This window comes from Ceratotherium simum, chromosome 7 (genome assembly GCF_057802395.1).
Source record: "Ceratotherium simum simum isolate JZ-2026a chromosome 7, ASM5780239v1, whole genome shotgun sequence".
Taxonomy (NCBI): Eukaryota; Metazoa; Chordata; class Mammalia; order Perissodactyla; family Rhinocerotidae; genus Ceratotherium; species Ceratotherium simum.
Genome location: NC_141906.1, coordinates 34,604,544 through 34,632,230, shown reverse-complemented (window position 1 = coordinate 34,632,230; position 27,687 = coordinate 34,604,544). Strand labels below are relative to the sequence as shown.

General features: G+C 36.2%; 1 protein-coding gene across 4 annotated transcripts in view; it reads left to right on the top strand.

Moving 5' to 3' along the window:
• NARS2 (asparaginyl-tRNA synthetase 2, mitochondrial) overlaps positions 1-27,687 on the top strand; it is a 170,473-nt gene that overhangs the window by 33,246 nt on the left and 109,540 nt on the right. For 3 of the 4 annotated variants that reach the window (XM_087433513.1, XM_087433515.1, XM_004434042.2), the window contains exon 6: positions 15,183-15,277. The exons of the other annotated variant lie outside the window; for it this stretch is intronic. In XM_087433513.1, coding sequence (XP_087289639.1) covers positions 15,183-15,277 — 95 coding nt within the window. The remainder of the gene's footprint in view (positions 1-15,182; positions 15,278-27,687) is intronic. 4 annotated transcript variants of the gene reach the window in all.

The following is a 27,687-nucleotide window of genomic DNA, read 5'->3' as shown; positions in this document are numbered from 1 at the left end:
TGCTTGCCCTCTCCTTACTGCATATTTTACCTGGAGGCAGAGTCAGACTTGTGTGGGTTTTGCTGTTTCATTCTCTTGAGATTTTGAAACTACTCAGCTATATTTGTTCTGCTATGAGAACAGATAACTAGAGGGCAATTCAGAATGTTTATTTAATATTTTCTTGGAAATCTTCAAAGAAAGAGGGAGGATTTTAGACCCCTGATATGATATGAAACTCAATGGGATACACATATTTTAAAATTTGGGGGTAGTTCTTAGATTCCTTTTTCTTGGCTCTGTGTTTTCTGTCTCCCAATGGCAGAATAACCTAGCAAAAATTTTCTGTTGTACATGATAGAGAAAGTCTGGGTTAAATTGTGTTGCTCTAATAAACTTTATGTGATGAGGGAAAGGTTAATTGAATCATAGAATATTCGAGTGGGAAAGACTTTAAAATCATCCGTTGTTGTGGGCTGGCCCGGTGGCGCAAGCGGTTAAGTGCGCGCGCTCCGCCGCGGCGGCCCGGGGTTCACTGGTTTGGATCCCGGGCGTGCACCGACGCACTGCTTGTCAAGCCATGCTGTGGCGGCGTCCCATATAAAGTGGAGGAAGATGGGCGCGGATGTTAGCCCAGGGCCAGTCTTCCTCAGCAAAAAGAGGAGGATTGGCAGATGTTAGCTCAGGGCTGATCTTCCTCACACACACACACAAAAAAATCATCCATTGTGATTTTCAAATGTTTTTGTTCATAAGTCTTTTTCAAACCGAATATTAAACAGAGAACCAATATATAAACTAGATAAAAATAATGACTGTGTTTATCAAGCAGCTCAAATCTGCACTGTTTGGTTGATAATTTTATGCCAATCACCTGTATGAATGTCTCTCCGAACATTAGAAAGTTGGGAGACTGCAGGGAAAATCTTAGTTATGTAGGACTTTGTACATATTGCCAGACAGCCTTGACTCTTGCCCGCTAAATGCCCCTACAGATTTCCACAGTATTTGCTAGGGAACGTTATCATCACCGTTGAGAAGCACTAATCTATGACCTCTCCCCCAGTAATCTTACACAGTTCCAAGGCTTTGTGTACTATTTACATACAGATGACTACAAACTTGTCTCCAGCCCCAGCCTCTCTTTCTGATCTCCAGATGTAGAAGCAACTGCCTACTTGACATTTTTTCTTGTGATGTCTAGTAAACATCCAAACATAGTATGTCTTAAGTATAACTCTTGATTTCTTCCCTCCAAAGCCTCTTCCTCTTCCAGTCTTGCTCATCTCAGTAAGTTGCTGCTACCCACTCAGTTGCTTAAGTAAATACCTAGAAGTAAAACTTAACTCATGCTTCCTCTGCCCATCTTCCCCAACCTCACATCTAATTTACCAGTAAATTTTCTTGACTTATGTCAATGTAAATCCTCAGTCTCCTAATTTCTATTTCCAGTGTCACCTGTCTTAATTCAAGCCACGGTCTTTTCCTGCTTTGCAATTAGTCTCCTCACTTACACTCTTGTCCCCTTATTGTCTATTCTCCACTCAGACACTTGCATAATCGTAATACACATCATGCCACAACCCTGCTTAAAGCATTTCAGTGGTTACATTGTGTTCTTAAAATAAAATCCAGACTCCTTACCGTGATCTGTAAAGGCGCTGCAATGATCTCACTCCTGTCTGCCTCTCCAACTGAATCTTTTAATACTTTCTCTAATGCTCGATCTTCTCAAGCTGCAGTAACCTACATTCTATTCCTTGAATATGTGAAGCCCCCTCCTCACTTCCTGATCTCTCCACTTGCTGTTCCTTGTGCCCAGAATCTTCTTCCCAGTTGAGAGTATTGCAAATGCGTTCTTGTCCTTCAGGTCCCTGCTGACATGTTGCTGCTTCAGAGCGCTGCCCTCCCCACGCCCCCATCCCTGACTCATTAATCCCAACTTGTAATTATCTTGTTTCTTCATTAGTTTACATGTTCATTTTCTTTCTTCCCCCTGAGACAATGTAAGCTCTCAAAGAGGGCTGTCTTATTCATTGCTCTGTCTCCACGGTGTAGCACAGTGCCTGGATGAATGAATGACATGTATGTACAGGTTATTATGGAAGTCCATAGGAGGGTCGTCTTTCCTAGCCTAGGCACAGTGTGGGCATTAGAAGTGACTGTAGCAAGGCTTCAGGGATAAGTGATTTATGAGCTGAATCTTGAAGGACAAGTAAGAGGTGGCTGTGTGAATAGAATACAGGACTTCTGAGTAGAGGGAGCGATGTACTGATACAAAGACGCAGAAGTTAGCGAGAACATTTTGCAGGTAAACATGACTAGAGTCCACAACGTGAGTATGAATTAGAGCAAGAAAGCTTTAGAAAGGTAAATACCAGAAAATGAAGTTTCTTTTATGCTGGTTTGAGGGAGGCTATGGGAGACCATCAAAGATTTTTTTACTGTTTTCAGAATAATCAAAATTTCAATTTTATAAAGATTATGCTGGCAGGAGGCTTGAAGTTTGATTGGAGGTTTTCAATATTGGAGACTGTGAGACTTTTCCCTATAGTTTCTTGTTTATTATGGCTTTGTTTTAGGCCTTGATTGTGTTAAGTAACTCACTTGGTTTCCTGCTGGGGAAGACAGATTGGTTTGGTACAGCCATTCCCTAGATCCTTTTACACTGAAAAGTTACAGAGCACCCTGAAGAGCTTTTGTTCATGTGAGTTATATTCTGTTGATATTTGCCATATTAGAAGTCAAAGCTGAGAAAATTTTAAAATATTTATTACTTCATTTAAAATTAACTATAATAAACTCATATTTTAGCATAAATATTCTATGAAAATAAATATATTTTCTTAAAAAAATTAGTGTTTTATATATTTGCATATCTCATTAATGTCTAACTAATATAAGACATTTGTATTCTCCTATTTGTGCCTGCGTTCAATCTGTTGGAATATGTTGTTTTGGTTGAAGTGTATTAAGAAAATCTAGCCTCATATAGATACATAGTTGGAAAAAGGAGGAGTATTCTAATAACCTTTTCAGATTATTGTGGCTCTTCTTTGATACTATACCACAACTCAATAAATGGTAGTTTCTTAAAGATTAGTTACGATGTAGAATCTATACTCATATACTCATAGTGTACTGATCTCTATACTCATATCATAATGTACTGGTCTCTCCACTGGTTGTTGCTTGTGCCTGGAATACTCTTCCCAGTTCATACTATAACAAATATATTTTCATCCTTTCGTACTCTGTTACATTGAGATCCTTTGGTCTAGCTTACAATTCGAGTGGCTCTTTTACCCCTGCTTAATTTTGTAGCATCATACATTTGTTATTTTTGGAAAATATTGATTCTCTTAGTTATGCAGATCTTTTGAATGTCAACATATTTACATTCATTAATATCACTCTTAATCTCATCAAGAGATAGCTCTAGATATTGGGAAGCTATCAAGCTCACAGTGGCAGATTCACATTTTCCAAAATCTCAGTTTTTGCTTGAAAGCTCAAATTTTATCATTGGTAAAAAAAATGCTGCCAGTTGTTTTCCTTTCAGCGATAGGCTCCCTTCATTTGTTTTTGAGAAAATGTCAGCCAAATATCCAAGACTGAATAAACCATGTCAGTCACTCTTGCAAGTAAAATTGGTGTTCCATGAATAAAGCAGCTCGTTCGACTCTCAGCTCAATCACACAAGTGCTTTTGCTCAAGACAACAGTTATCCTTCACTATGCAGCACAAGTGCTTTACATGTACTCCCTGTTTTGTCATACCAAATATTAAAAAGACGTACTGAGTCAAGATTTAGTAAAATTAATAATTGAAACAGCTTCGTCAAAGATTCTTAAGTGAAACTGGCTTTTTTTTTTTTTCTTTCTGAGCACATGGTGGTGAAGAATACAGTGACTACTAGTACAGTTGGGTGCCACTGCCATGATTTGAACTGATAGGAGACGCCAGCAGTTTTACCCACTATTGTTGCACCATCAGTGCAAATACCAACACGATGGCAAAGACAGATAACTTATTACTATTATTATCACAATAGTTTTGACATCATGAACATCCTGAAAGGATCTTGGGAAACCTCGGGTAACCACAAACCACACATTGAGAATTACTGTTTTGGTGTAACGCAGTGTGGAATCTTATGCACTGCTGGTGACAAAAGACATTGGTGTGACCACTTTAGAAAACAGTTTGGCATAATGTACTAATGTCAGAGATATGCATACCCAATGACTCAACAATGCTACTCCATACAAATGCGTATCACTTGACATTTACAAAAATGTACACAGCAGCATTATTCATATTAGCTTCAAGATGGAAACAATTCAAACATCTATGAACAGCAGAATAGATAAATTCTAATAAAATCATACAATGGAATGCCTTACAACAATAAAAATGAATGAACTACAGCAACACACAACAAAATGGGTAAGTCTCACAACTATAATTTTGAGGGAATGAAGTCAAACATACTATATGATTGCCTTTATATTAAATCAGAAACAGAGAAGTAATATGAATTTTTTTTCCCCAGCTTTATTGAGGTACAATTGACAAATAAAATTGTAAGATATTCAAAGTATACAATGTGATGATTTAATATACTTACACATTGTGAAAGGATTTCCCCCATCAAGAGTTAGTTAACACATCCACCACCTCACATATTTACCTTTTTGGTGGGGAGAACATGTAAGTTCTACTCTCTTAGCAAATTTCAGTTATACAATACAGTCTATAGTCAGTATCAACTATAGTCCCCCTGTTATACATTAGATCCTCAGACCTTATTCATTTTATAACTGAAAGTTTGTACTCTTTTACTAACCTCTCCCTATTTCCCCCACCACCCAGTCCTTGGCAACCACTTTTCTACTCTGTTTCTATGTGTTCGACTTTTTTTTTTTTAGGTTTCACATATAAGTGATAGCATGAGATGTCTTTCTCTGTCTGGCTTATTTCACTTAGCATGAAGCCTTCCAGGTTCATCCATGTTGTTGCAAATGACAGGATTTCCTTCTTTTTTAAAACTGAATAATATTTCATTGTGTGTATATGTATATATTGTTGTTGTTAGTGCCATCGGGTCGATTCTGACTCCTAGCAACCCTGTGTACAGCAGAATGGATGGTGCTGGGTCTTTTTGCACCATCCTTTCACCTTCCGGTGGCTATATAAGACAACGCTCCGCTGTTGTTCACAGGGTTTTCATGGCCAATTTTTTGAAAGTAGGTGGCCACATCCTTCTTCCTAGTCTGTCTTAGTCTGGAAGCTCCACTGAAACCTGTCCACCATCAGTGACCCTGCTGGTATTTGAAATACCCATGGCATAGCTTTCAACATCACAGCAGCATGCAGCTGCCGCAGTATGACAACTGACAGATGGGTGGTGTGGTTCCCTGACTGGGAAATAAACCAGAGCCTCAGTGGTGAGAGCGCCACATCTTAACCGCTAGACTGCCAGGGCTGGCATATATATGCATATATCTCTCTCTCTCGCTCACATTTTCTTTGTCCATTTATCTGTGGACGCACACTTACGTTATTTCCATACCTTAGCTATTGTGAATAATGCTGTTATGAACTGGGAATACAGATATCTCCTCAAGATAATGATTTCATTTCCTTTGGATGTAGACCCAGAAGTGGGAGTATTGAATCATATGGTAATTCTATTTTTAACTTCTTGAGAAACCTCCGTACTGTTTTCCATAATGACTATACCAGTTTACATTCACACCAACAGTGTACGAGGCTTCCCTTTTCTCCACATCCTCACCGGCATTTGTTATCTCTTATCTTGTTGATAATAGACATCCTAACAGGTGTGAGGTGGTATCTCACTGTGGTTTTGATTTGCATTTCCCTGATGATTAGTGATATTGAGCACCTTTTCGTGTACCCGTTGGCCATTTGTATGTCTTCTTTGGAAAAATTTAGGTCCTTTTCCCCTTTTCTAATTGGGTTATTGATTGATTAATTGCTATTGAGTTATATGAATTCCTTGTATATTTTGGATATATAAGGAATTGTATATCAGATATGTGGTTTGCAAATATTTTCTTCCATTTAATAGGTTGCCTTTTCATTTTGTTGATGGTTTCCTTTGCTATGCAGAAGCTTTTTAGTTTGATGTAGTCTCATTGGTTATTTTTGCTTTTAGTATCAAATGTAAAACATCATTGTCAAGAATGATGTCAGGGAGGTTACCCACTATGTTGAAGTTCTTCTAGTTTTATGGTTTCAGGTCTTTCATTCAAATCTTTAATCTATTTTGAGTTAATTTCCGTGTGTGGTGTAAGATAGGGGTCTAGTTTCATTCTTTCACATATGGCTGTCCACTTTTCCCAGCACCATTTATTGAAGAGACTGTTCTTTCTCCACTGTGTATTCTTGTCTCCTTTGTTATAAATTAATTGACCATATATGCTTTGGTTTATTTCTGGGCTCTCTATTCTGTTCCATTGGTGTATATGTCTGTTTTTATGCCAATACCATACTTTTTTGGCAGCTTTGTAATGCAGTTTGAAATCAGGAAGTGTGTGGCCTTCAGCTTTGTTCTTTCTCAAGATTGCTTTGGCTGTTTGGGTCTTTTGTGGTTCCCTACAAATGTTGGTATTGTTTTTTCTATTTCAGTGAAAAATGCCATTGGAGTTTTGATAGGGATTTCATTGAATCTGTGGATCGCTTTAGGTAATATGGACATTTTAACAATATTAATTCTTTTGATCCATCAGCACAGAATATCTTTCAATTTATCTGTGTCGTCTTCAATTTCTTTCATCAATGTCTTATAGTTTTCAGTGTATAAATCTTTAACCTTGTTGGTTAAACTTATTCCTAGGTATTTTATTCTTTTTTTTTTTTTTTTTTTTTTTGATTTATTTTTTTGTGAGGAAGATCAGCCCTGAGCTAACATCAGATGCCAATCCTCCTCTTTTTTCTGAGGAAGACTGGCCCTGGGCTAACATCTGTGCCCATCTTCCTCTACTTTATGTGGGACGCTGCCACAACATGGCTTGACAAGCAGTGCGTCCGTGCATGCCCGAGATCTGAAGCGCTGAACGCTGGGCTGCCAGCAGCAGAGCGTGTGCACTTAACCGCTTGAGCCACCGGGCCAGCCCTGGTATTTTATTCTTTTTGATGCAACTGTAAATGGGATTATTTTCTTTGTTTCATTTCTGATAGTTCATTATTGGTGTATAGAAATGCAGTGGACTTTGGAATGTTGATTTTGTATTCTTCAACTTTACTGAATTTGTTTATTAGTTCTAATGGTTTTTTGGTGTCGTCTTTAAGGTTTTCCAAATATAATATCATGTCATCTGCAAATAGTGACAATTTTACTTCTTCCTTTCTGATTGGATGCCTTTTATTTCTTTTATGCCTTTTATTGCTCTGGCTCAGACTTCCAGTACTATATTGAAGAAAAGTGGTGCGAGTGGGCATCCTTGTCTTGTTCCTGATCTTAGAGGAAAGGTTTTCAGCATTTCACCATTGAGTATGATGTTAGCTGTGGGCTTGTCATATATAGTTCTTATTATGTTGAGGTACGTTCCCTCTGTACTCACTGCATTGAGAGTTTTTATCATGAAGGGGTGTTGAATTTTGTCAGATGCTTTTTCTACATCTCTTTTGAGATAATCTTACGATTTTTATCCTTCTTTTTGTTAATGTATTGTATCACATTGATTTGTGGATGTTGAACCATCTTTGCATCCCTGGAATAACTCCCACATGATCATGGTGTATGATCCTTTTAAGGTATTGTTAAATTTGGTTTGCTGAATTTTGTTAAGGATTTTTACGTCTATGTTCATCAGCAATATTGGCCTGTAATTTTCTTTTCTTGTAGTGTCCTTGTCTGGCTTTGGTATTATCAGGGTAATGTCACCCTCATAAAATGAGTTTGAAGGTGTTCCCTTCTCTTATATTTTGGAAGAATTTGAGAATGATTTGTATTTGTTCTTCCTTAAATATTTTGTAGAATTCACTAGCAAAGCCGTCTGGTCCTAGACTTTTCTTTGTTGGCAGGTTTTTAAATTACTGATTCAATCTCCTTACTAGTAATTGATTTGTTCAGATTGTCTGTTTCTTCGTGATTCAATCTTGATAGGTTGTATGTGTCTAGGAATTTACCCATTTCTTCTAGGTTGTCCTATTTTTCAGCATATAGTTGTTCATAGTAGTCTCTTATGATCCTTTGTATTTATGTGGTATCAGTTATAATGTCTCCTCTTTCATTTATAATTTTTATTTGTTGAGTCTTCTCTCTTTTTTTCTTGGTAAGTCTAGCTAGTGCTTTGTCTGTTTTGTTTATCTCTTAGCTTCATTAATCTTTTCTATTGTCTTTTTAGTTTCTATTTCATTTATTTCCACTCTGATCCTTGTTATTTCTTTCCTTCTGCTAGCTTTGGCTTAGTTTGTTCTTCTTAGAAAAGTAATATAACATTTTGATGGTCAGGTTAACAGTTATCTTTGGGGAGGAAAGAGGAATTATTAGGGGGAGGGACACTAGAGTCTTCTCAGATGTTGTTACTGTTCTGTCTTGTAATCTGGGTAGTAGTCACGTACGCATTTATTTTGTGATAAATCATTGAGCTGTATATTTTCTGTGCCTTTCTGCATGTGTGTTGTATGTCTCAATAGAAAAGTTAGAGAAAAAAATAACGTTAGCAGATTTTTAGTGGCATTTCAGGACTTTTAGTAGAAATATACTGTTCATGTTTCCTAAGTAAATTATTAATAAATTTTAAAATGCCTTAAACCTTGCTACCCCTGCATCAAAAACTGCCTTTTCTAGAGTTTTAACATGTTTAGAAATTGAATTTTTTGTTTGTATCAAGTGGGATTATATTCCTTATTCCTAGTATAGTATGCTTTAAAGTTCCTAATAAGGAATGTATTTAGATAATATGGTGATAATTAAGTCAGTGCTGTTCCTTAGTGTTTATTTAATTATTGGTTTTATCATCTAATTCTGAAACTTCTGGGCACTTTCACAACATATAAAACAATAAAAACAAAGACCCCCCCCCCCAATTCCTATTTCTGAGTCTCATCTTTGCAATAAAGAAGCCAGAGTAAACACCAGTGGTACCCTATGTGAATACAACCACCTCCGCAGCTTCCTGGTGCTGTGTGTATTCTATCTAAGGAGTTCTTTTTCTCTGTCTCTGGTTTATATTTGCTGAGACTGATAGAAATGAGACCCTTTCTCTTGGCAAATGAAGGGTATAACATATTGATCATAGAGATCCATATGTTGACTGTCTTTTTTTAAACAGACTTTACTTTTTAGAGCAGTTTTAGGTTGACAGCAAAACTAAGCAAAGATAAAATATTTCCCATATACCCACTTGCCCCACACATGCATAGCCTCCCCCATTATCGACATCCCCCACCAGAGTCATACATCTTTTACAGTTGATGACTCTACATTTACACATCATTATCACCTAAAGTCCATAGTTTACATTAGGGTTCACTCTTTGAATTGTATATTGTTTAGAAAAACATAGAATGACATATATCCACCATTATAGTAGCATACATAGTAGTTTCACTGCTCTAAAAATCCTCCATGTTCTACCTATTTATCCCTCTCTCCTCGCTATCCCCTGGTAACCTCTCATCTTTTTACAATCTCCATAGTTTTGCCTTTTCCAGAATGTCATATAGTTGGAATGATACAGTATGTAGCCTTTTCAGAATGGCTTCTTTTACTTAGTAATATGCATTAGTTTCCTCTATATCTTTTTATGGCTTGATAGCTCATTTCTTTTTAGCACTGAATAATATTCCATTGTCTGGATGTACCACAGTTTATTTATCCATTCACCTACTGAAGGACATTTTGGTTGCTTCCACGTTTTGGCAGTTATGAATAAAGCTGCTATAAACATCTGTGTGCAGGTTTTTATGTGGGCATAAGTTTTCAGCTCCTTTAGGTAAATACCAAGGAGTGCAAGTGCTGGATCGTTATGGCAAGAGCATGTTTAGTTTTGTAAGAAACCGCCAAACTCTCTTCCAGAGTGGCTGTGCCGTTTTGCATTCCCACCAGCGATGAATGAGAGCTCCTGTTGCTCCACATCCTCACCAGCATTTGGTGTTGTCAGTCTTCTGGATTTTGGCCGTTCTAATAGGTGTGCAGTGGTATTGACTGGCTTTTCAGTGTGCTTGGCCAGGGTACTGCTTTTGAGTCATTTTCTATGGATCACATGGTTCATACATCCCCACTCTCACCCGTTAAAATGATAGCAGTTAGTTTTTTCAGGAATCTATGAGCCAGTTTTTCTTGGAATGTTGGTACACCTAAAGGAGTAAGAAACCTGGGGAAAATTCTGTAAGTTCCTTCAGGTTGTTAACAGACTAATTGATGAATGAGTGAATAAATTAGGACTTTGTCGATGTAACCTGCTCCAGACATATTCACAAGTTCCCAGAACTCTTAAGAGCAAAGCTTCGTATTAAATAACTTTTGTTTCACAGTGTTAACCTTTGAAATTAAAAAATACTGGAGTTCCTCAGGGGCCTCGTCTCTTATTCAGTACTGTATCACTGCATTTAGCCTAGTACCTAGCACATAGTAGTCACTCTGTAAATATTTGTTCAATTGAAAAATAAATTGAAGTAGTTCCTGGAAGTATGGGAGATATCTATATTTGAGATGAGACACAAATTTATTTCTCACTGGAGAGTCCTTGGAAAAGTCTCCATTCATGTTAATGCTAAGGAATACAGTGATCACAAATGCTTGAATAACCAGTAATAAAATATACTATAAAGCTGCTAAATTAAAATAGTGTGGTATTGGTGCACAAACAAACCAGTGTAGCTGGTTTTTTATATTTAGCTACTTACTTTTTTTAGAGCTACTTAAAACCAGTTGATACTATACTGGCATTACCTAAGGGTTCTTCTTTCCCTATGAATTAGTTTTCTATCACTTTGTAACAAATTACCACAAATAACACCCCTTTATTAGCTCACAGTTCTATAGGTCAGTAGTCCGGGATGGTATGGCTGGGTTCTCTACTCAAGGTCTCACAAGGCTGAAACCAACATGTCAGCCAGCTGCATTCTCATGGAGCTTGAGGTTCCCTTCCAAACTCATTTCTGCTATCAGCGCAGAATTCAGTTCTTTGTGGTTGTAAGACTAAAGTTCCCATTTTGTTGCTGGCTGCTGGCCAGGTTGCTCTCAGCTCCTAAAGACTGCTCTAATCACCTTTCCCTGTGTCCTTCTCCCATCTTCAAGCCAGCAACAGCATGTTGAATCCTTCTCATGCTGCAAATCTCTGACTTCCTGTTATGCAACTTTCTGCTTTTAAAGGGCTCACGTGATTAGGTCAGGAACACCCAGAAAATCTCCGAATCTTGAGGCCATCTGATTTGGAACTTTAATTAAATTTGCAAAATCCCCTTCACATCAGTACCTGGCTTAATAGTGTGATTGAATAAACCCGGGGCTGAGAATCTTGGTGTGTGTCTTAGAAATCTGCCTACCACATCCTGAATCTACACCTATGCTGTATATTATACTCCTTTCTAATTTTTGTCAACCTGGTATAGCTAATGAATTCTTCTTAAAATGACTCATTTTAATTTGCATTTCTCTAATTCATGGTGGATTTGAGTGTTTCTTCATATATCTTAGCCATTTGAATTTTCCTTTCTGTAAAGCTACTTTTCATATCCCTTGCCCGGTTGAGGCGAAGCTTATTTCCCCTTTTTTGTTTCCTGGCAGGAGGTCCTTGTATATTCTCTTGATGAATCACTTGTCAATTTTAGATGTTGAAAATATTTTATTCTTAAACTGTCGTTCTTCTGCTAACTTTGCCTGTATCTTCCTTTATTAAATAGAAATCCTTAATTTTAATGTAGTTGAATTTTTCAGTTTTTCAGTTTCTCATTTGCAAGTTGGGGATCTTGTTAAATAAATCCTTACCCACTGGCAAAGTCACAAAGTTAGATGCTTAATGCATATATATATATATATTTTTTTTTTTAATTTGTGTGTGTGTGTGTTGAGAGGAAGATTGGCTCTGAGCTAACATCTCTACCTATCTTCCTCTATTTTGTGTGTGGGACACCCCCACAGCGTGGCTTGAGCTGTGTGTTGGTCCGCGCCTGGGATTCAAACCTGCTAACCCCAGGCCGCTGAAGCGGAGCGTGAGACCTTAACCACTACGCCACCGGGCCGGCCCCAATTCATAAATTTTTTTCTTTCTTCATTACTAACAGCAGTATTTAAGATTTCGAATCTTAAATTTGCAATCCTATGTTAGTAGTTTTTGACCCTGTCATATCTGATAATTACTTGTCTGTATATGCTTTTTTTTTTTTTTTTAAAGATTTATTTATTTATTTTCCCCCCAAAGCCCCAGTAGATAGTTGTATGTCATAGTTGCACAGCCTTCTAGTTGCCGTATGTGGGATGCAGCCTCAGCGTGGCCAGAGAAGCGGTGCGCCGGTTTGCGCCCGGGATCCGAACCCAGGCAGCCAGCATCAGAGAGCACACACTTAACCGCTAAGCCACAGGGCCGGCCCTGTATATGCTTTTTTAAAAATTGAGGTGAAATTCATATAACATAAAATTAACCATTTCAGTAGCACTTAGTACATTTTCAGTTTTGCACAACTATCACCTCTGTCAAGTTCCAAAACCTTTTTATTATCCCAAAAGAAAACCCCATGCCCATTAAGTAGTCACTTCCCATTTCCCCTTCCCCCTAGACCGTGGCTCTCACCAATCAGTCTTTATGGATTTACCTATTCTAGATATTTCATATAAATGGGATCCTACAATATGTGGCCTTTTATGTCTTTTTTTTTTTTTCACTTAGCATAATGTTTTCATGGTTTATCCGTGTTTTACCATATATAAGTACTTCATTCCATCTTATGGCTGAATATTCTGTTGTGTGTATATATTACATTTTGTTTATCCGTTTATCTGTTGATGGACATTTGAGTTGTTTCCACCTTTGGCTGTTGTGAATAGTGCTGTTATAAACATTAATGTACAAGCATTTATTTGAGTACCTGGTTTTAATTCTTTTAAGTCTTTACCTAGGCGTAGAATTGGTAGATTGTATAGTAATTCTTGTTTATCTTTTAAAGGAACCATCAAACTGTTTTTCCCAAGTAACTGCATCATTTCTAGTTTCATTCCACTATGGTCAAAGAAGATAATTTGTATGATTTCAGTCTTTTTAAATTTATTGAGACTTGTTTTATGTCCTAGCATGTGGTCTATCCTAGACAGTGTTCCATGTGCACCTGAGAAGAATGTGCAGTCAGCTCTTGTTGGGTGGACTTGGCCATTTTTAAGTTTCCTCTTTCTTGATTCAGCATTCATTTGGTTGCTATAAACCTTTGACTATTTTCTAGACTTCCCACAGTTGATTCTGACAGTTTTTACTCATTATTTTTAGTTTTTCTGTGGAGGGACAGGCCTTCACAGCTACCTGTCCCACCATTTTTGCTGACGTCACTCTCAGCAATTACTTTTTAAAACAAATATTTTGTAATGTCTGTTTAATATCCAGAAATAAAATTTATAGGTAATATAACTTAATACATGGAGAAATTTTTAAAAATCAGTGTCATGCGTTAATTGTAATATAAAGGAGAAATAAAAGGAAGTAATTTATGAAAAAGTAGTATGAATTTCAGTATGTTATGCTTTCATATGACATTAGACAAAGCGTAAAGAAGTAGGGATATGTTTATACCTATTTAACTAAGTTGGATTTAAGAGATGTAAGAAGATCAGGTTCCATTTTGTACAAAGGCTAATAAATGAAAGACTAAAGTCTAGTCATAAAGACTAGACTTATTTATATGTACAGAGAATGAGAGAAAACACTTTAAGAGAAGTCAGGATAAAACACCAATACAAATTATAGACTAAAGAAGTGACAGAAAGGGAAAAGTGTAATATTATTGTAAATGTGCTGGGCCTTATTTGAAAAGTAATTATGTAGTAAATAGTGAAGAAATATCAGAGAACATATCTTTTATTTTGAAATTCTGACAGATCAGATCAATTAGTTTAGTCTTGAGTAAAGTACTTGGAAACAGTATCCTTTCAGTGATAATGGGATTCAAAGATGGATTTTAAAAAAGCGATGATAGGACATTTGGACCAGTATCAAAGTAAGTTTAAAAAATAATAGGCAATTACAAAATAAATGAATGATTTCAATTGGTAAGTTTTACAGTAGATTTCTCATTCATATACATACACCAATACATAATATGCAATATTTTTAGAACAACCAATGGAATTAAATAAGATGCCTTCATTTCATTTGTTTCTGTAATTCAGTATTTGGTACTGTTAAAAAAAGGAGTGTTACATCTTCTATTGAATATTTAAAATTGGCTGTGTTGCTTTTACAGTAACTGTACCATCACACTAAAACATTTTCAAATAAATGCACAATTTGAAATATAAGAATAAATTAGCTTCCTTCCAAAAAAGAGTATAATAACCGTAACTGTTCTAGCCAGAAGCTTTCTTAATTATGCTATTTAAATTGTGTTTGGCCTCCAAATAATTTTTTTTGCTTACTTGTTATGAATGTTGACTGGCTTGTTTCCTGCCCTTTTCAAATAGTGTAAGCACCCTATCTATAGTGTAAGTTTAAAAAAATCTTTAAATCTAATTGTTCATAATGATAGAGTCCTGTTCTTACCTCCGAGTTGTGGTGAAAATTAAATGAAATAATATGTTTAAAAGTTTATAAAAATCTGTATTAAAAGTATTATTATTAATAATAACAACATGACAACACATGTTCTAAAGTCTATTTTCTTGAGAAAATTAAATCTCAATTATGGGTCAAAATTTTAAGAGATTATGTAATTCTCGACATTTAAAATTTTTAATTCATAAAATCTTTTTTATGGAAAAGTGTATTTTGTGACAAAAGTACTTTGTCCATTGGTTGTCTTATGTTTTGAAAACATGGAACAAAATTCCTTGACCTTAGCACTTGCCAAGCAGGCATTTTCTCTTTTAGGTGTGTACTGAGAACTGCCTTTATTTTTGTGAGATGACCTGTCCTCACATATGTTTAATTGCATTATGGTTTTTAGTTGTGGTGCATATGTGACTGTGAAAAGCAGAGCAAAATATGTAATAGCTTTTTGTGGCTTGTGGTTTTCATTTGCAGCCTTCAAGCAAAATAAGGTTACCTGAGGAGAATTTCTTCAGTGTTCCTGCTTTCTTAACTGTCTCGGGACAACTTCACCTAGAAGTGATGTCAGGGTACAGAATTTTCTTTTCTCTTCTGCTTTAATGGGCTACTGATTATGAGCTGGGTGAGATGATATTATGCTTCCTTTCCCAATGCTAAAACCTGAAAATTGAAATTCATGTTTATGATTAGTCCACTTGAATTCACCAAAAGTATGTTAAGATTGACAATTTGACAATATCCAATTTTTTTACTAAAAAAAATCACATTAATTTAGACTTTTGTTTTTAATGAAAAATGTAACACTGGAAATAGGAAGTTGTGATTTTTTTCTTTTTACTAATCTTTTTTTGCTTGATATGTAATCAAGATTTAAGTATAATTAATCATGTTTATGAAAGTAAAAGTAGTTATAGTTTATACCTGAACCAGGTATTAGCCTATAACATTGGAAAGAGAGAGGTACCTGGAACAGATGGAAGAAAAATTTTTTTAATAATTGGTTTAACTTAAAAAAATTAACCCACAGCGCCATCATGAGAGGTGTGTGACAAATTGGAGAGTCTTAGAAGTCAGATTGCATTAACTTGAGCCCCTCTCAGACCTCTGAAAAGTCACCTTACTCCTTTTGGCCCAGCTTTCCTTTTCTTTAACACAGACGATTGGGCAGGAAGATCTCTAAAGTCCTGTCTAAATCTTATATTCTATGATTCTGTGGGTAATTTCTTAATGCTAACTCAACAAGTACTGAGTTTTCTTTATGTATCTTTGTTTTCTCATACCGAGATTGAGACTTAAAAATCTCTTCAGGAAATGGCTGCAGTGAAAACAAGGGAATCTCTATGTGTTTCCCATTGTTTTTAACATGCACAGGTGGGAAAACTCAAGAGAAATATAATAGAATAGTGTTCATGTTTATTTTTTCAGGTACTTTACTGGCAGGATGGAATGTCAATGGTGAAATAAAGATGGTCTTGAAAATAACATATGCTTTACTTAGATTCTTTTCTCATTTATCTTTGAGACAGAAAGATGTTATTTGATAATTCCAATAACCAAATCATTGACAATATTATCAAAATAACTGTGCAGAAAAACTATCATCATAATAGCCCTGTGAGATTGTAGGATTTGCAGAGCTATATGGGGGAAAGGCCATGTCAGGCATTTCATGGAAAGTTCCTTATGCCTGTCAAAGTATAACTTTAAAAAATTAAAAACATGACTCATACAAATATTAAGTGAACATGTATCAAATATTTTATTCAACTCATTAATTACTGAGGGAACAAGTAAAATAGTAAGGCTAATTCAAGGAGTATATGAGGAGCTGTGTATTCATACGCAATTCAGTAAAGGAATTATAGAATAAGATTGCTAGGTTACAAACTGGTTAATGTCCTACAGACCAATAAACCCTAACCTTTGAAATTTTCTCTTCGACCTGACAGAAATGATTTGCAGCTCTACTGAAGAAAAGTCTGCAAGTTAACATGTAACTTGACTTAATCTGGGATATTTAATTCAATAGTAAATAGAATAATACCGCAAAGTACATTCCCCTAAGTAATTAAATAACCTTTGAAGGTTTCTGTGTCTCCGTATCACATTGAAAGGACATGCTGTCTACATTTTGGTCTTACATCCATGTTTTGGATAACATTTCTTAACACTCTTTCAATATTCGTTTCTTTTATCTCTAAAGTTAGAGGCAAGATATCTTCCCCTCAGAAGTGTCATAACACGTGAAAGGTGTGAACTTACCAAACGTTTGTTTCTCTATCACGATGCCACTGGTGGATTACATATGTTCCCTCTTTCCCAGTAAAGTGCAGTGAACCACAGAACACAGTGCACAGTGAAACTTGACAGAAGATTAAATTGGTAAAATATGAGGTTTTGTATTTTTTAATGTTATGAAGTATTTCTAATGTTAGTCAAGTGTTCCTAGTTTAACCGCATAGTTCTAGGACTATTAATATACAGTACATCATGTTTCAGATTAATGCATGATTTAATCTCCAGTAAGAAATTGTTATTCTTCTTTCCCTCTGCTTTGTTTTTCTTTAATTTTATTTAACAGACTTTTAAAATGGAGTAAATGGTAGTTAAATTTAGAAGGTTAACATTTTCCAAAAAGATATCTATGTTGGTTTAGTGGAATTATGGCTCCATTTTAAAGTTTAATTTTGTTGTTGTTGTTTTTAAATAATAGAAAAGTTGCAAAGATAGTGCCAACTTTTTGTATACCTCTCACCCAGTTTCCCCCATTGTTAACATCTCACATTACCATGGTACATTTGTCAAAACTAAGAACCCAATGTTAGTACATTACTATTAACTAAATTCCAGGCTTTATTTGGATTTCACCAGTTTTCCGCCAATGCCTTCTTTCTTTTCTCAGGATCCAGTTCAGGGTACCACATTCTATTTATTTGTCATGTTTCCCCAGTCTCTTCTCATCTATGACAGTTTCTCAGTCTTTCCTTGTTTTTCATAACTTGTAGACTGTATCCCAGTCTGGATTTGTCTGATGTTTTTGTCATGATTAGACTGGAGTTACATGGGTTTTGGAAAGAGTACCACAGAGGCAAAGTGCTCTTCTCATCATATCGTATCAGGGAGCATGTGATATCCATATGGTGGTATTAACCTTCATTAGTGGATAAGGTAGTGTTTGCCAAGTTTCTCCACTGAAAATGTACTATTTCTTCTATCTCTACTCTGTTCTTTGGAAGTGAGTCGCTAAGTCTAGCCCATCCCCACTGGAGGGGTTGGAAGTGGCAGATGGAATTAGGCACCACTTGCTGGAGGGGGAGGTATTCAGAAATCTTCTTTATGGAAGATTTTTTGTCTCTTCACCCCTTATTTATTTATTTATGTAATCATTTATATCAAGATGGACTCGTATATTTATTTTATAGTTTGTGTTATACTTCAGTTCTATGTTATTTATTTTGTTGCTCAAACTGTGTTAGTTTTAGCTGTTGGAAACTCTTTCAGATTGACTCTTAGCTATTGGAAACTCGTTTAGATTGACTCTTGTATCCCTTTGACATGCTCCTATCCTTTTGCTTTTTGAGTACTTCCTTATTCTCCAGTATTGTGAGATACCCCTGATTTATGTATTTGTTTGTTTGGTTATTTAATTTATTTATTTTTACGATTGATGAACCTACACTGACACATTATTGTCACTCAACGTTTGTAGTTTACATTAGGGTTCACTCTTCATGGTGTACCTTCTGTAGGTTTGGACAAATGTATAATGACACGTATCCACCATTATAGTATGACACGAAATAGTTTCACTGCTCTAAAAACTAGTTCCTCTGTGCTCCTCCTCTTCATCCCTCCGTCCTGCCTAATGCCTGGCAACCCCTGATCTTTTTACTGTCTCCAAAGTTTTACCTTTTCCAGAATGTCATATAGTTGAAATCATACAGTATGTAGCCTTTTCAGACTGGCGTCTTTCACTTAATAATATGCATTTAAGGTTCCTCCATATCTTTTCATGGCTTGATAGCTCATTTCTTTTTAGCACTGAATAATATTCCATTATATGGATGTAACACAGTTTATTTATCCATTCACCTACTGAAGAACATCTTGGTTGCTTCCAAGTTTTGGCAGTTATCCCAGGCTTATTTTGTATTTTCCCTACCCTAGCCCTAGAATCAGCCATTTCTCCAAGAAGCCCTGCTTCCTTTTACTGGAAAATGGTATTTAGAGACCAAGATTTAGTCACTGGGTGTCCTGCTGCTGGGGGATTGTTGCTTCTAAGCCTTCTCAGTGGACACAGCTATAAACATGTTTTTTAAATAAGAGAAAGCTAAGTGTTTTCATTACATTCTGCCTATAAATATAATTTATAAGTGGGATGTTCGTTCTGAGAAAATTAGTAATGTTCTTAATTACAAAACCTGTAGTTAAGAAACGTCATGTAATAAAATTTTCTATTTCTTGTCAGTTAATGCCAGAATTGGAGGAAGGCTCAGCCTAAAGTATTTGAAAGAGTTCTTGACTATTACTGTTTTTCTTTTTTTGTTGGTTTTGTTTTGTTTTTTCTTTTGGTGTTTTGTTACAGGTGTTTTTGTCTTATTATGAATTTTTCTTAATAAGCTATGAAGTCAAGCATATTTCAGGATAAAACTGATGCTTTCCTCTTGAACATTGCTATCGAAGGTATATATTGATACTGCCTCTCTAGAGGAGAACTTTTTCACTCAGAATTTCATTTCTAGGAATTTTTCTTAAGGAAATGATCTGAGTACTCTGTAAAGATGTGTAAACAAAAATGTTGAAAGCAACTCTGGTTATACTAGTGAAAAATAACTAACAACCTAAATGTCCATTTAAGAAGATTGATTTACCCTCAGTATTCCAAGAAAATAGTCATCACCATTTACCATCTGGGCGTAATGGACCTTATTTTTTTTTTTAATAATTTTATTTATTTATTTTTCCCCCAAAGCCCCAGTAGATAGTTGTATGTCATAACTGCACATCCTTCTAGTTGCTGTATGTGGGACGCGGCCTCAGCATGGCCAGAGAAGCAGTGTGTCGGCGCACGCCTGGAATCCGAACCCGGGCCACCAGCAGCGGAGCACGCGCACTTAACCACTAAGCCACGGGGCCGGCCCCCTGGACCTTATTTTTAATAAATATTTTTAAGCCATCTTATGAATAAATTGCAGAAGTAAAAATAAAGGGATAGTGAAAATCAACTTTATTAGAATTTTAATAAGAATTTAAAACATAGCAAACTCGTATTTTTAAAAACTGCTTTATTGAGAGATAGTTTACTTACCATAAAATTCATCAGTTTAAAGTGTACAATTCAGTGGGTTTTAGTTTATTTTCACAGTTGTTCAAACATCACCATAATCTAATTGAAGAATATTTTTATCACCCAAAAAGAAACTTTTTCCCATTAACAGTCACTCCCCTTCCTCCCTCCTACCCTAGGCAACCACTGATCAATCTACTTTATGTCTTTATGGATTTGCCCATTCTGGATATTTCATATAAATGGAATCACACAATATATCATATTTTGTGACTGGCTTAGTTCACTTTGCATAGTATTTTTTGTGTCCGTCCATGTTATAGCCTGTATCAATACTTTATTCCTTCTTATTGCCAAATAACTTTCCATTATATGTATACCACATGTGTTTATCCATTCAGCAGGTGGTGGACATTTGGGTTGTTTCTACCTTTTGGCTATTATGAGTAAGGTTACTTTGAATGTTAGAGTACAAGTATTTGTGTGAACATGTTTTCATTTCTCTTAGGTAGGTACCTAGGAGTGGAATTGATGGGTCACGTGGTAAGTTTAACTGTGTGATGAACTGCTAGGCTGTTTTCCACAGTGGCTGCACCATTTTCAATCCCACTGACAATGTATAAAGATTCCAATTTCTCCATGTCCTTGCCAACGCCTATTGTATGTCTTTTTCATTGTGCCATTTTAGTGAACGTAAAGTAGCATCTGATGGATTTGATTTGCATTTCCCTAGTGACTAATGATGTTGAGCATCTTTTCATGTGCCTATTGGCCATTTGGATATCTTCTTTGGAGCAATGTCTGTTTAAATCCTTGGTTCATTTTTTTAGTTAAGTTGTCTTTTTATTATTTAGTTTTAAGAGTTCTTTGTATATTCTGGATACACGCCCCTTATCAGATATATGATTTGCAAATATTTTTCCCATTCTGTGGATTGTCTTTTTATTTTCTTGATGAGGGTGGCAAACCCAAATTTTTATTCACACTTTTCTATTTTTTGAAAGTACCCCAGATAGACACAACCCTTTGAATGTAGCTGTTTGTCAACTGCCATGCATGGAATACATCTGTACTTTAAATACAGATTCCAGATTTCAAATACATCTTTATTTTTTTTTCAAATACATCTTTAATAGGTTCTAGCTTATTATTACTTCTGCTTCTTGCACTCACATCATCAAAAAGTAATACTTTTGACAAAAAGTAATCAAAAAGTAATACTTTGACAGCTCAAAATTTTGTTGAAGAGTAGGTGGCCATCTTTTCTACTCCATAATTGCAAAAAATTTTTATTTTTAGATTCATAAACACCGATTAGAATGATCAAATCAATGAATTTTTCATTTCCACATGATATTTTTCCTTCCAAACACCTTTGTATACACACTTGCCTTCAGCATTTGGCTACTTATAAACCATATGAAGTAAATTTTTATGCACAAATAGACGATGAAAGAATATTATCACAAATCCTTATAGCAGGATGGTATGGTCCAAGTTCTTGCTGCAAATTGTTGCATAATGAAGTCCTCACTGTGGAATGACTAATTGAATGAAAATACCGTTATTTCCTTTTTGCCTTTAGAAATGTATTATTCACTTATCAGTTCTTGAGTTTGAGAAAATTCGTTTAGGATATTGGTATCTGAAGGCTCATAGTCTGAAATCTCACTTATACAACCAATTTTACCATCATCATTAGAGACTAGATTTTTACTCTCTGTCTCTTTGCATTCATTTCCTGGTTTGTCTGATATTTCTGAAGCATCTTTCTCATTTCTCTTCTGTTTGTCATTTTGAATGAAAAATAAAAGATCTCAATTCTGGATTAGGGTAGGTCCTAAGTCCGGTGACTAGGATCTTTATTAAAGAAAGGAGAGGGAGATTTGGATACGAAAATACAGAGGAGGTACACACGGAGGGAAGAAGGCCATGGGAAGATGGAGGCAGAGATTGGAGTGATGCCGAGCAATGCTAAAGAGTTGCTGGGAGCCACCAGATGCTAGCAAGAGGCAAGGAAAGATTCTTCCCTAGAACTTTCAGAGGGAGCATGGCTCTGCCAACATCTCAGTTTTAGACGTCTAGCCTCCACAGCTGTGAGAGAATAAATTTCTGTTGTTTTAAGCCACCCAATTTGTGGTAATTTATTATGGCTGCCTTAGGAAACTAATACAACCTCTAAGAAAGTATAAAAATCATGAAATACTAATTTTTAAAAATAGTTATGGGGCCAGCCCAGTGGCATAGTGGTTAAGTTCGCACACTCCGCTTTGGCGGCCCTGGGTTCGCAGGTTCAGATCCTGGGCATGGACCTCTGCACTGCTCATCAAGCCATGCTGTGGCAGGTGTCCCACATATAAAGTAGAGGAAGATGGGCATGGATGTTAGCCCAGGGCCAGTCTTCCTCAGCAAAAAGAAGAGGATTGGCAATGTTAGCTCAGAGCTAATCTTCCTCACCAAAAAAAAAAAAGAAATAGTTAAAACTGCTCAACAAAGAAACTCAAAAAATTAAAACTGGGCATAATGGACCCTGGCAGTTAACTGAGGGTTAAATTAATTATGATTTGTCCGTGATTACTGTACAGCCATTAAAATTGATGCTAAAGCTTTACAATGTGTTGTTAAAAGGAAAAAAAAGTGGTTATGAAACAGGAAGTAGAATGTGATTCCAGTTTTTACAGTGTGTATCTATGTATGCATAGGAAAAATATACACCAGTATTCAATGTGTAAGCAATGGCTGTCTCTACTAATTTTTATTTTCTTCCTTAAACTTGTCTTTTTTTCAGATTTGAAAAATTAGTGTTTATTACTTTTATAATGCGAAAAAATTAGCTATTTCCATTTTGAGGGGGAAAAATCAGTTTGGGCTTTGAGTTGATTTCATTCCAGTTGATTAATTGGCTGCTCTGTGGTTGGTATGAGCAATCCTAACTCAACTCATTCCCTTGGGTTATCTCATCAGTTCAGATGCTGAGCTCAGAAACCATGAAATATTCATACTCAGGATGCACTCATCTTGTTAAGTGGCTGTGGTGAGAATGTCAATATGTGAACCTGAGTTAAACTAAGGTACCCTTTATAGCTGGGTGTGAAACTGTCTTCCCATCTCATATGATTTTCTCATTCTTTATCCACTTGATACTTAGATGCTGATCTGAACTTTGTTAATTTATACTCATTTGATTTTCAAGATCTTTTTGATTATGGCTGTTTTATTCATGCCATGCATTTTCATGCACCTCTGTTTCTAATGCTCCTCCTTGTAGCTTTAGACTGCCTTTTCCACATCTGCTCATTCCTCAAGGCTCAAATGAAGTACGACTTCCTCCTTGATTCCTTCCCTGTTTTTCCCTCAATAGAAATTATTTTTCTCTTTTTCTGTTTTCCTATAGTACTCACCTGTTTCATGTCCTAAAGAAAAAAATATTCCTCTTATTTTTAACGTTTAGCCAGTTTGTAGTACTTTTCAAATATGTCTATCTCATAGATTATAAATATTCTCAATATTCATATCTACTAAAAGTAGTAGGTAATTCAGTAAGTATTATTAAATTGAATTTGTAAAGCACAAATTCTCTTTCTTATAAAATTTTCCTTTACTGTTTCTACTGTCAAGTTGAGCCCACAACAGGAGTTAAGTATATATTAATCATTCCTTTTACTCTATTTCATGGAAATGATATCACCATGAAACTTTTGAGATCTTTCATTACTTTATTGTTTCCTGAATATATGTGAATGATGGTGGTTCTTTATGCTATTCTCTTGATGGTGGGACCTTAAAACAGAGATTTCTTCTTTTAGTGTATTATTTATGTTAAAAATTAACCCTATTTAGATAGAAATATGAATTAACAGACTATTGGTATAAATGACTGAGAAACTTCATTCATTATCACCTTACCAATTTCATTACTTGTATCATATTGCCAGGGCATGAGCATTTCAGGCAAATTGAGCAGCAAGTACAGAGCCTTCTTTAATAGGTATACTTAGCTTGCTTGGGTAAAGTACAGAGAATGTGAATATTTGGATTAACCAGGGATTAGGTATTGCCAAGTGGGTTTGATGGAAGTAGAGAGGTACAGAATTTTATAGTGATAGATCAAGGAATCTATGTTTTGGGAAGGAAAGAAGTGAGGAAATAGGGGTAGAGGGTGATGAGGGAGAAAGTGGTGAACTTAAAGAATTGGAGGTATTAATGAAGAATTGTTGCTGTGGAAGTACTAGAGTAAAAACCTGGACGAATACAAGGTGATGGTCAAAGAATGGTGTTGTGAAATTCCTGTCTCTAACTTGGAATCTCTGCTCAGCTCCCCACCTGTAAATTAAAGTGCCAATTGTCTTCTTCAGTTGGCTGTTGTATAACCATCCCAACACGTTCAAAACTAAATTCATCATCTTATTCCCTAATTTTGTTTTCTTCTGAATTCCCTATCTCAGGAAATGGTACTACCATCCTTCCAGTTTGTCAAAGCAGCTATATGGATATCATTCCAAATTCTTCTTTTTCCATACCCTTTGCAGCCTTTCAGTCATTTGCTTCCACTTCCCTTTGCTTCAGCTATCCTAAACTGCTTGTAATATTCTGATCGCATCGTCCTGTTTCACATATTTCTGTTCCTTTGCATGTATTGTTTTTCTACCTAGAATGTCCTTTCCCCATGCCTTTATCTAGCTGACTCCTGTCTATAAGTCTAAACTCAGCTTAAAAATGATCTCACCCAGAATCCCCACCCCCACCATCACCACTGTGTCTTTCTTGTTCAAATGCCCTTCTTCTATATGCCCATGTTGCTTTATTCTTCTCTATTTTGTAACACTGGAATCATTGATTTTTTTTTTCTTTATAGCTTAGACTCTGAGCTTTTGAATTTAGGGACTGTGTTTTGTTTAATTTTGTAACTCTGTTACTTAATACAGAGTAAAAAAGACTTAAATATCTGTTGGAAAAAGGTTTCTGTCAATTCTGTTTATTAAAAAATATTGATGGGGCTGGCCCAGTGGTGTGGTGGTTAAGTTCATGTGCTCTGCTTCGGTGGCCCTGGGTTCACGAGTTCAGATCCCGGGTATGGACGTGCACACTGCTCATCAAACCATGCTGTGGCTGCGTCCCATATACAAAATAGAGGAAGATCGACACAGGTGTTAGCTCAGGGCCAATCTTCCTCACCAAAAAAAATATATATAGAAATTATGTTTATATGCTTATCTTCTCATTAGCCTGTAAATTCCTCAAACTGTATCTTGTTTCTCTTTGTCTTCTTGGTTTTGGTTTCTACCACTTGCCTGCTCCAGGGCTCACAAATCAACCTCAATTTGATTGAACATTTGTTGAGAGCCAACTGAGTGCCAAACACTAGGTTAGGTGCTGAGATACAGAGAAGAACAAGACAGATATGATCCCAACTTTCGTGACCCTGTATATTCTAATGAGCAAGATAGGCATTAAATATGAAATTAGAAATGTGGTAGCTGTTATAACAAAGATCGTCCTGAGAGCAAGAAGAGCATATGGCAAGGGAATTTCACCTTGTCTAGGTTGAATTGAATTTGGAGGTAGCCTTATCGATAGAATGATTACATGAGAGTGCATTTTAAAATGCCATTTATATTTAATGACTACTGGCTGTTATATTTGGTTTGTATTCTATTGCTTCTCTATTGAAACAGCAGAAATCCAGTAAATACAACTTTTTCTTCCCATTATTGTAGAGCATTTTATGGTGCTACCCTGGTACCCTGGTACATATTATCTGTATTTGGCCGTGGAATGTCTTTTGGTACTTTTATGTCGTGTTCAATACGTTATCCTTGAATTAATTATATTTAGCCAAATCAATAGCTAGAAAACTATCTAGCTTCTCTGTCCTGTTCCTTTATCCACTTCCAAATAAAAACTTAGAGTCTTTTTTTAAACTTCATGTGAAAAGGTTGTGACTTTGTGTCCTGTCTGACTTTAGGACAAGAGCCAGGATATGAGGGATATGGACATCATGGCCTGAAGAAATGGTTGAAAAAACTGAATATGTTTAGTTTAGGGAATACAAGGGGGAGATGTGATTTGATAGTTATTCAGATCTATTTGGTGGGCTTCTGTGAGATACCTGTGTGCAAATGAGTTAAGTGATTTTTTAAGAACAATTTTATTGAGATATAACTCACATACCACAAACTTACATCCCTTAAAAATGTTGAATTCGGTACTTTTTACTATATTCACAAAGTTATACAACCATCACCATCTAATTTTATTTTTTTATTTTTTTTTTTTTTTAAAGATTTTATTTTATTTTATTTTTCCCCCCAAAGCCCCAGTGGATAGTTGTATGTCGTAGCTGCACATCCTTCTAGTTGCTGTATGTGGGACTCGGCCTCAGGATGAACGGAGAAGCGGTGCCTCGATGCGCACCCGGGATCCGAATTCGGGCCACCAGCACCGCAGCGCGCGCACTTAACCACCAAGCCACAGGGCCGGCCCACCACTATCTAATTTTATATTTTCATCACTTCCAAAAGAAATCCCTTACCCATTAGCAGTCACTTCTCATTCCCCTTTCCACCCAGCCCCTGGCAAACACTACTGAATCAGAAACAGTGGGAGTGGGGCCCAGCAATCTGTGTTGCAACAAACCTACCAGGTGATAATGATGCTGAGGACCACTGCTTGAGAGAAAGACCCTCTGTTCCCTGGTTGGGGGAACATCTGGCTTCCAGCCACTCTGGCAGGAGGTGAAAGAGGGTTGACAGTAACATATGCAAACTCGCAATGAATCTGCATTTCCCCATCCCCAACCTCACCAAGGTTCTATGGGCAGGTCACCTCCTTTGTGGTGCAGCATACTCACTCTGTATTCCAGATAATGGCTTCCAGGCTTTGACACATTGGTCATCACTCAACCATCTGTTTTCTGTCCTACGAAGATTTGTTGAGATCTCTTGTCCACTGAAGGCTCCCTTCCTGTTTCTTCCTTTTAATTTTTTTTGTTGTATTTTAAGATTGTCCCGGGAAGGCGTGAGTATAAGTATCTGTGCTTATTCATTATTTGAACTTCATTTTTACTAGCTTGAGTGGTATTAATTTGCTTTTCTTTAATTGCTAGTTAAGTTATGCATTATTTGCATGATGATTTAGTGTCTCTCTCTCATGTGTTAACTCTGCAGTGTCTGCATGCTGTCTGAGAATTCTAAACATTGGGTTCTACCCATTTCTAGTATTGCGTTCCTTTGTGAGGGGATTACTAACCTGCCTTTTCTCAACTTCAAGTGTATGGGAGAATAGCCCCACTCTTCTGTTATCTAGTTCACTGAGGTCTGGCTAAGCAGACAAAATATCTGAAGAATTGAATGCCTTTGGAATAAGCAAGTTTGGTGTGAGTTTTAAAAAAAAAATTCCCAGTTAATCCCTTGGGTAATGGTATAAATAGAACTCATTTTGCATGAAATGCAGTGCCTATTGGCATTGTCTAAAAGCAAATGCAGGTTACTATAGTGAGACATCAAATTAATCCTTACTAATTTAGCCAATATGGACAATAATTGGAGCTATAAAAAGCAAAACTGACGTTAATTCTTTCAATTACTGTATAATCTTGTCCAAATTCTGTTTTGCTTAGGTGGCTTTAATTACTTTTTTAGGAGAAGGGGAAAAAAAATCGGTGTTTGTTGCATGGTTGCAGAATTTAGGTTG